Genomic DNA, 10,984 nt, shown 5'->3' on the forward strand with positions numbered 1-10,984 from the left:
CCCCCCCCATCTCACAGGCGCTCTAGCTCCTTATACATGTTTTTTTGGTCATTCATAGTATCCAATCACTCACCATCCTTCTGCTGATTTTAAACTTGCACACAAGGTCAAATGGCAACCAATCCCAAATACATCCTTCACCCATTTTGTGTCCCAACCCATAGTTTCAAAACACTGCTCCTGCCAACTACCAGCTCTTCAACCTTGGTTTACACCTTGACATTGCCCCTAAATAATGGTGGTTTTTGACTGTGATGACCTTAGTTCAAGTTGTAGGAGTTTCCTACGCTGATCTGACCTCCAGTCCACTGCTGGTCCTGAAAGGCTTTGCATTTATTAAAAAGGCTGTTCTGTCTCTCCAGTAAGATTGACTATTGACTGCACTGGAATGCAGTTACCACATTTCTTTTCTTTATGCTTAATTGTTAGATACTTCAGGTGTACAAGTTTTAGTCTTTATTTTCTTTTTGGACTACAGTTGTATGGTCCGATGTGGTGTTTTAATGCATACCCATCAGCACAGTTTATCATGTGTGTACTGTATATGTACAAAATTGCTTTCAGATGTTGTACATCATACATTTTTTACCCTCCCATTTTTGTATTTCTGATTTATTTTAATTGCTCTTTAAATAATCAGAATTTGAAGACAGTTAAAGCTAATCAAGATTATTTCCTGAATGAAGTGGACAAGCTTAACAGCCAACTGAAAGAAGAGCGCTTGAAAAGCTTCCATCTTGAGAAGCAGTTACAGTCCAGCACATTCTCTCAGAAAAGTGTGGAAGAGGTTAGTCTTCAGATTTTATTTGTGTGTGCCTATATAGCTTCATCTATAACTGATACCTCTGTTTGCACTGGGTTCTACTGTTTTCAATCATCATCACATTTTGTTCTCTATCTTTTCCATGTATATTGTGAAGTAATGTATTTCTCAATGTGTTCTATTTGTTGTCATAATTAATATTCTATTAGTAGAAAACTGACAACCTTATTTGGCTTATTAATAGCTTTTAGAGTGTCGTTTTCTGGAGATTTGAGTTATGGATTTTGCCATATTTTTACCATTTAATGGGCTCCTGGTATATAATTTATCTAATTAGGTATTATTCTTTTAGGTGAACTATTAACTAAAAAGTTGGGCTTATTCTATCCACTACTAAAGTGCCTGCACTGTAATGTATCTGCTTTTCTTGCACTTTATGTAACAATGCCCTTTTATGAAATGTGGAGTTTCTCCAAAAAATGGAGGAGAAAGAGAAGATAGAAGGATTAAAAAGCCATGGGAGAGATCCATGTAATATAGTAATTATACAGTATGTGATTGAGTGCAAATGTGCTATATTAGATTGTGTACTCACATCTGTGAGGTTCAATGAAGCCCTAGTAGGGATCAAACAACCTAGGATTGGATCTCGTGTGGAGTATGCTTGGTTATGCTTGATTTTCATCGGGATGTTCCGGACAATTCCAGTCGTACCAATGGTTACATTAATCTGCTAATTCCATCCAGCTTTCTCTAGAATTGTTAAATTGTGTCTCTTGTTACTAAGCCACAATTTATCTGTGTCACTGCTGCCAAGATTATTTAAAGAACATTTGTCCAGAAAAAAATGGCCTTAATAACATTTGATTTTGCCCCATTCTCCCAACAGCTGTTTATTCACACTGAATGCATGTACATGCATTTTGCGGGATGGGTTCCAAACTCCTTTTTATGACCAGTACCTTATTTTAGGACCAATAAATGACAACTTTTTAAAAAGATAGTTTTTGAGCTTCAGTGAGCATATATAGGCCACACACTCCATGGCTACTTTTTGTACTGCTTTCATTATAAAGAAATACATTAAGTAATGCATTTATGAACAGAGAGAAGCATTTATTTGTATTGTTTATCTGCCTGGAGTTAAGATTCAATTTAATTTGCATTGTAATTAGGGCTGCAACAACTAATCAACATAATCGATTATAATCGATTATTGAAAAAGTTGTCAACTTTTTCAATAATCGATTAATACGCTTCCGATCAGTTGGCCCTGTTCACGGCTCCACCCACGCCGCACTTCCTCCACACCTCACGCTCGCTGCTGCCAGACCCGCCCGCTTCCACGCTCTTCACGCCACACCTCCTCCCCGCCTCACACTCACCGCCCGCCCACATCCACGATCGGCACAGGGACGCGGCGAGATGTAGTAAGGAGGAGCAGGTGTGGGGGGATGACAGCCGGCGATAGACAGGTCCGATCTCAGAAGCAAGTTGCTGGAAGACTGCTCAGGTAAGCCTGCACTTTCCCCACACATGGTGCTCTATAATGTATTTCTGGGATTTGTATTCCTCTATAGCTGATGGTACATTGTGCTGTATATTATACAGAGCAATGTACCATCAGCTAAAGAGGAATACAAATCCCAGCAATACATTATACACTATGTATAATGTATTGCTGGGATTTGTTGTATTCCTATATAGCTGGTGATATTCTGCACTGCGCTGTATAGAGGACTACAAATCCCAGCAATAATACATTATACAGCGCAATGCCGACTAACACCAGCTATAGAGGAGTACAAAACCCAGCAACAGTACATTATACAGCGCAATGCAGAATACCGCCAGCTATAATGTACAATTGCTGGGATTTGTTGTAGTCCTCTATAGCTGGTGGTATATTCTGCATTGCGCTGTATAATGTACTATTGCTGGGATTTGTAGTCCTCTATAGTCGGTGCCATTCTGCATTCATTGCTGTATAATTTTACACTTTCCTTTTCACTATATTGCACACCACACTATTTTTTTTCTTTTTTACTTCCACCGCTCCAAGCTTGTTCCTGTGATGGAGTGCAATCTCAATACAAACTAATAGTCCATCACTGGAGCCATTTTTAAAAATGTATTTTATTGTTTATCCGATTAACCGATTAATCGAACTTAATAATCGGCTAACTAATCGATTTTGAAAATAATCGTTAGCTGTAGTTATATATATATAATGTAGTTTCAGTTTCATTCTTTATGTTTCTTGTTTAAAAAAATAAAATAAAACTATAAATATGCTTATATCATATTTTGTAAAACACTGTGCACTTAAGTATATAAGCAGAAGCAAATAAATATAGAGCAAAAACAGAGCGGTTGCTCATAGCAACCAGTTAGGTTTCATTGTTCACTGGGAGCATTATGATGTCATACATCAGCCCTACTGTGACATGTTTCTAACCAATAGGATACACTTGACTTTTTATCTTTCCATACTATTTCTTCTTTTAATGTGAATGTTGTTCTCATTTTGTGAAGTTTAGTAATAGAAAATTTCTTAAGCTGGATTTGGAAATCATGACTATGAATGCCACATATATTTAATAATTCAACCTCTATTAATTTCAGTGAACTGTAACATAGGCTAAAATGAATTGAACAAAAGAAGACATCTTTGCTCTGTCTAGAAACCATGCCAAATAATTTTCTATTCTCTTCACTAGCGGTTCACTCTGAAATGTTTTAAGGAGTTGTAATTGAAATTGTGCATTAAAATAGATGAGCTGAGTCATCTGTGTCAGAGGTTTCAAAATCCACATCTCATGCCAACAGTGTCTTTAGAGGTTTCTTTTTTTTCTTCTCTATTTTCTCTATAGTTATTTTTTTAGGTTTGCGTTGGAGGAGTGCCAGGTTACTTTATTTTTTATTTGTAATTAATTGATTGACCCTTTCATGCTCAGGCATCATTGAAGCCTAGATGCTCAGGCCTAATTTAGCAGTGTTAGTATGTGTTGGTTAACTTTACAGTAGCTCTGTTACTTGTCTTTTTTTAACTATAGTATTAAACGAAAGCACACTATAATCTTCAGGCCGCAACACTCCAATTTGTTTCCAATAGTTAATAGGGACTGAAGCTGTCAGTTACAGCTTTAGTATTAAACAATGTAGACTGATAACTTTCAAAATGGGAACACAGATTTCCTTTAAATCTGCATGATGAGCTGTTGAAGTGGGAATGTAGATTAATCTTCTCTTAGCACATTGACATTGTGCTCTAAGACATTTTCAACAGTAACATTATTATATTGATTGTATCTTGGAAGTAGTTAAAAAGAAAGTAGTATTACACTTTCAGTCTTTTTTCAGATCAAACACATATACATTGCCTAGCAATTTCTTTAAAGTGTATTTCTTTACATTTTTACCCAAGCACTTACAGTCATCATATTTCCAAACAGCTGGCCCCAACTCCCTCAGTTTAACTTCCTGAACTTCCTGTCCAGTACAAGATCACAAGGGACAGAGCAGTCTACAGCAGCTGTCCGTCTACTAGCTTGGAGAAGGGAGGAAGGAGGAATGGGGCGCAGGGTGAAGGGGAATGACTTGAGGGGAGTGACTTGCCTTGCTGTGTCTGTGTGTTTGTAGAGACGCACACAGCTTACTAGCACACACAAGGGTGGCTCCATCGGACCCTGCAAGGGAAAGGAGCCCTTAAATAGCAGATTAGGACCAGCTGATTCCAGGAATCCAAAACTTTTGAATAATAAAGTGCAGCATCCTTTTGTAAGCGATTTAATCAGCTTCATCAGCTGATTAGATCACACAGCTAGTTGTCAAAACTAGTACATTGGACTCCTGGCATCCCCCGCCCTAATAACCCGCAACTGTGCGACATCCTCTGCCATGTGCATTACTTTACTCTGAAAACGGACATCTTTGCCAAAGCACAAGCTAGAGGGGTGCTCAACTTCGATAACACACAGATAACGTTGTTTTCAGATCTTTCCAAGCGCACTCTTACAAAACAAAGAGCCCTCTGGCCACTGACCAGGGACCTGCAAAAGGTGAATATCCCCCATCATTGGGGCTAACTATTCAATCTCTTGGCTAAATAGAGCAGATGCACATACTTTCTCCCCTCTCCTGCTGACCTGGATGATTTCACTGCTGCAATGGATGTCTCCATTGAACCTGAGCCCTCTCCAGACCCCTCTCTCCAAATTTGCACTTGTCTGCAGAATGGCTGGATCCCCATGGCTCTGGAGAGAACATCTCTCCTTGAATGCCCTAACCAACTGTTAATCTACTTACAGGACCAGTGAGAACAAAAAAAGTAATCTCTGTGACTGCCCATGTCCTCCTGTGGGCTTCCTATGTCCCTCTGTTCTCCCCTCGCACCCTGGAGGATTTTCTTCACATTTATTTTTGTTTTATCTCCCTTTGACTGCACTCGATATCTGATGCTGGTTTGGATTACTTAAGTTGACTTAGGATGATATTCCTCCCCTTACATTTAGATTTTTGCTTCTGCTATGATGGAACAACCTATACTCATATAATTGTGAAGACTTATCCTCTGGAGCCTACGGCACATGCCTCGGTGGAGTACTGACATTTTATGGCATATTAGATTCCCTATGATGCTTGTTGTCATTGCCCTCCTTGTGGTTTATTATATATTGTTTCTCAACTATTCCTAAACAAGTTTTTTCTTTTTGCACTTATGCATTTAGAGTAATTTCTTAGTGTTGCTGGACACTAGTTGTACTGTTATGGAGGGTTTGCAGGGATACAACATCCTGGATGTGTATCTGTTAATAGATGTTACCTCTCAATAGTGGGCTTTGTCACTTTTTTCCTTGGCCTCCTCTGAGGGGGTTGTACTCTCCATGATGTTGTGCTGTCCCTGTACCCCTTTCTATTAATTATTTCTAGGTTGTGTTTTTATACTTTTCTGGTTGAATGCTTGCAGGGGTTCACTAGTGTGGAAAGCGATAAAGCATCTGGCATTCTCTCTGCCCGGTGCTTACCGACTCGGGACCTGTGCCCATCTTGCTTATTTAGTGCCGGTTTGCATTTTGTATATTGCCTGTTTGCTTGTTATAAAATAGGCTGCTACCTTTTGGGTGCCTGAATTTTCCCTGTCCTGGGGGTGATGGGAGGGCATTGGGTGGTCTTTTGATTAGCTAAATCTATGGCGTGTTGATTGTTGCTACTTGTGTTCTATCCGTTTCTGTTCTTGTTGTTCTCCTCTTGCTTTACCTTACTCTGTTTTGTTGGTTGTACCTTTCATCTGTTAATCTCAGTTCCCACTCATTAGCATGTTAATGCACGTTGACCACATTTCAGTGCAGTGAAGGCTCTTTGTCATGTTTGCTCCCCCACATAGGTTGTGCTTGCCGTGCACGGTCATCATGAATGGTGACCTCTGTTTGGGATTTATTTTCCCATCCTGTTAGTTGATTCACTTCTCAACGTGTGTGTTGCAGTCTATGTTGCCTCTGTTGTGGTGTTTTTCCTTATTTTCTCTCCTTGTTCTTTCTTTCTGTTATTTGCTCTCATACTTATTTTTTTCCTCTTCCTTTGGGCAGATGCCAATGGTTTCTTAAGACTTCCCAGCGATTATTTGTCCTCTAATCCTTTTGGTATGGCTAACATCACATTTGGTACCTTGAATGTTCAGGCTTTTAACAGTTACAGGAAGCACTTCCAAGTATTGTACCATTTTCACAAACCCAAAATGCAGATTCTGTTCTTGCAAGAACAACTTGATTCAAATCCACTGCAGCTACTTCTCTCCCTACTAGATACTACAACAATTGGTGTACAAGTAACAATCCTGAGCAGAAATCCAAAGGGGTGGCAATAGGTTTTCACTCCTCCATTCCAGTGGAAGTTAGTGACATAATGTCGGATAGGGGCGGTAGATTTCTCTTTCTTTGTTGTCTGCTCTTCGGTAAGCCCTTCAATTTGGTGAACACCTGTTCACTCAACACTGGTCAAAAAACAACGCTGCAAGCCATTTTACGGAGACTGGGATTGTTTATGTCAGGGTTTGTAATAGTTGGTGGTGATTGCAACCTACGTTTTGACCCCGTGATGGATTCATCTTCTTGCAAGTCCCACGTCTCCTCCCTGCCATTACCTCAATTAAGACAAGATTGCATAAACTTCAATTAACTTCTATTAGCAAGCCCTGCATCCCATTCATAGGGATTACATGTTTTTTCTCTTTGACCCATAACTCTTAGTCATTTTTTTAAAATTATTTCTTCACTTCTATGCCATATGGAACACCAGCTATGCTCAGTGTTCCATATGGTGAACTCCTCCACAGACTTGTCTCCTATCTTATGCTTGAATGGCCGTAACACGGTGGTGGGTCTGGGAGATCTATATGGGATAATCTTGTAAGTTGTGTAAACTGTTGTAAGTGTTTGGGCTTAGGGCTGTAACTAACGATTATTTTCATAATCGATTAGTTGGCCGATAATTTTTTTGATTATTTGGACAAAAAAATACCATCTTTTATTTAAATTTAAATGCACAAATGGAGTGTTCCAAACATAAAGTTACTTAAGAATAAAACTGCATGCACATTTTGTGCATTCGCACCGCGCTGGAACGCATGGCATTGATCACCTGCGCGTTCCAGTGCAGGTGATCACACTGCGGTTGGGAGGTGCGTTTGGCATGCCATTAACATTTTTGGCACCACAATGCACATCCCAGAGCAGAATTTTTCAGGCCGAAATCAAAAATGAGTCTTGCCACCATAAATATATTTATTTATTATAAAAGTCCAGTCATCAGTTTAGAGTTAGCCATGAATATTGGTCCAAAAATTATTACTCTCACTCCGGCGCACGCGGCGATACCTGACGTGTAGAGCAATCAGTTTTTCTACGTAGGTGCACCCGACTTGTGTTTCTGTTAGTATTCCCGGGGGGTTGGGGGACTTTACATTTTGGGGAGGGGGTATTTTTAATTTAATGTTATTTAACTTTATTTTTTACATTTTGTTTTACCTCATTGCTATCACATGGTGAGGCTCACAAGCACCCTATGTGATAGCACATTTGAGGTAACAGGTTCTCTTTAACGTGACATTAGGGGTCTTTTAGATCCCTAGTGTCATCTTTCCACTTGACTGGGGAATGATAGCTGCCCGCTGAGACAGCTGCATGTAAACACAGCATGCAGTGGCTGTGAGCAATAGCCAGCCTGCTATTGGCTATTTTAAATTGCAATAGCCAATAGCAGACTGGATATTGCACCCGCCTGTGGCCTGCTGTCAATAAGCAGAGGAGGGACCTGAAGGAGAAAGTTTTCCTTCAGGTCCTCATCTGCTAATTGATAGCAGGCAGTAGGTGGGTGCTCTAGCCAGCCTTCTACTGGTTATTGCAATTTAAAATAGCCAATGGCAGGCTGGCTATTGTTTCCAGTTGCTGATGGGAGACTTGCCACCGTCTTTCTACCACCAGCAGAAGAGGGGGCACAGGGAGCAGCATTGGGGGCAGCAGCGCAGGAACGGTGGCAGCAGCAGTGAAGGGACGTGGGCAGCAGCAGAGGTACGGGGGGGGGCTTCCAGCGAGGAAATGCAGAGGCACAGTGGTCTCTCCTCCCCGCTGGTGCCAGCTGCAGCGGTCTGTATCCCCTCTGCCGATACAAGTGGGGAGAGCAGTGGGGATTGAAAAGAACACAGATCGCTGCAGCCGTCACCAGCTGGGAGTAGAACGGAGGAGCAGAGTGGCAGCGGCTGCATGTTCAATAAATCGAACCAAATCATCGATGATGAGAATCATTGACAACGATGGTGGTTTCACTCTGTCCTACCATAACTAATTTGAAACTTTTCTATGCCAACACATTTTGAGAGCCTATAACTCCTTAACTACCTTTTTCAAATTCTCCACTGATTCCCTTCGGGCCTTTTATAACGGGTATCCCCAAGGATGGTAAAGATCCTTCTCTCTGCTCAAGCTACTGTCTAATATTTCTTTTAAACGTTGACCTGAAACTTTTTATAAAACTTTTAGCCATTTGTCTACTCCCCCCACATTTCCTCCCTTATTCATCTCGACCAGGTCGCATTCACTCCGTTTCGATAAGCTAGAGACAACATAATGAAATTTTAAACCTGATCCACGACACTTTGGTGACTGCCACTCCTTGCCTCCTCCTTGTAACAGATGCTGAGAAGGCATTTGACAGTCTTAGCTGGCCCTACTTAGATCACATTTTACAATACGTTGACCTAGGTCGAGGTATGATGAGTTGATTCAGAGCTCCCTGTTCCCATCTTACAGCACAGGTCAAGGTAAATGGTATTTTCTCTGAACCCTTCAGGATCTCTAATGTGACTTGCCAGGGATGCTCCCTTCCCCGCATCTTTTTATTCTAGCCCTAGAACCCCTTTCATGCACCGTCCGCAGCAACCCAGATATTCAGGGAGTTAGAATAGCTGACCTGGAGTTTAAAATCTCTACGCATGCAGATAACCTTTTTTTCCGCTCACTCACCTTGACATTTCTCTTCCTAACCTTTTAAGTGACCTTAAAACTTACAGCATGCTTTCTAACCCAGAAGAATTATTGGTGATAAAAGAAAAACCCACAGGTAACCTCAGGAGAAATACAGGTTGTTTGTTTTAAGGAGCACAATACGATGATACTTGAACAAAAATGTGGTGCATGGTCGAGTTGCCAGAAAGAAGCCTTTACTGCATCAATGCCACAAAATAGCCCAGTTACAATGTGCCCGACAACACCTTCACATGCCTCACAGCTTCTGGCACACTGTAATTTGGAGTGACGAGACCAAAATAGAACTTTATGGTCACAACCATAAGCACTATGTTTGGAGAAGGGTCAACAAGGCCTATAGCGACAACAATACCATCCCCACTGTGAAGCATGGTGGTGGCTCACTGATGTTTTGGTGGGGGTGTGAGCTCTAAAGGCACGTGAAATTTTGTCAAAATTGATGGCAAGATGAATGCAGCATGTTATGAGAAAATACTGGCAGACAATTTGCATTCTTCTGCACAAAAGCTGTGCATGGGACCCGCTTGGACATGACAATGACCCTATGCACAAGGCCAGGTTGACCCTCCAGTGGTTACAGCAGAAAAAGGTGGAGGTTCTGGAGTGACCAGTATAATTTCCTGGCTTTAATATCATGGAGCCACCATGGGAAGATCTCATATGTGCTGTTCATGCAAGACGACCAAAGACTTTGCATGACCTAGAGGCATTTTGTCAAGACAAATGGGCAGCTATTCCACCTGCAAGAATTTGGGGCCTCATAGACAACTATTGCAAAAGACTGCACGCTCTCATTGATGCTGAAGGGGGCAATACACAGTATTAAGTATTAGTAAACCAAGGGTATGCAGAATTTTGAACAGGGGTCATTTAATTTTTTTATTTGTTGCCATGTTTTGTTTTCTGATTGTGCCATTCTGTTATGCCCTACATTTGAATATGAATCCCATAAGAGATAAAAGAAATGTGGTGTACCTGCTTACTCATGTTTTCTTTAAAAATGGTACATATATTACCAATTCTCCAAGGGTATGCAAACTTTTGAACACAACTGTACATACCCCAGAGATACCTTAATTCGGTGCAATTGACTTTCACCAAGTTTATATGGGCCCATAAACGTCACAGGCTTAACTATGTATACTTATGTCTCCTCGAAAACAAAGGCGGGATAGCCTTACCTGATGTTGTCAAGTACCAGATTGCCTGGCGAATTTCCAGTATGGCTGACTGGAGTAGTCATGAACCTTCTAAGTTATGGGTGCAGCTGAAACAGTTGTGTTCCCCTTTTCCCTCACACGGTTTACTGTGGTGTTTGTCCGAACCTAAAATCCCATCTTCACTAAAGGGTCATCCCCTCATTGGCACTACATTGAAAGTAGTTGGCAGAGCATTGAAAGCGTTCCCTTTATCTCCATCCCCTTCTCCACTTTATCCTGTTTTGGGGAATCCTGCCTTTATCCCAGGAATCCTTGATAACTTCTTCACTTACCTTTGCACAGTAGGACATTCCCTTTCCCTGCTCTATAGTATTTTGACACCGCCAGACTTTTTCTGTCTAAAATTAGTTTACATTTTTTTGTTCACTTACAGAGAGATCCTGGTCCATTGCACCTTTGTAAGATCACATATAATTCTGCTTTGAACATATCATTTGTCATTGCTTGTAACTTTGATG

The 10,984-nt window shown here is 40.9% G+C and overlaps 1 protein-coding gene across 1 annotated transcript in view; it reads left to right on the forward strand.

Moving 5' to 3' along the window:
* RPGRIP1L (RPGRIP1 like) overlaps positions 1-10,984 on the forward strand; it is a 210,623-nt gene that overhangs the window by 63,851 nt on the left and 135,788 nt on the right. Inside the window, exon 9 of the mRNA XM_018554730.1 lies at positions 641-787. Within this exon, the coding sequence (XP_018410232.1) occupies positions 641-787 (147 nt within the window). The remainder of the gene's footprint in view (positions 1-640; positions 788-10,984) is intronic.

Source organism: Nanorana parkeri, unplaced genomic scaffold, assembly GCF_000935625.1.
Source record: "Nanorana parkeri isolate BGI_ZX_2015 unplaced genomic scaffold, ASM93562v1 scaffold170, whole genome shotgun sequence".
Lineage (NCBI taxonomy): Eukaryota > Metazoa > Chordata > Amphibia > Anura > Dicroglossidae > Nanorana > Nanorana parkeri.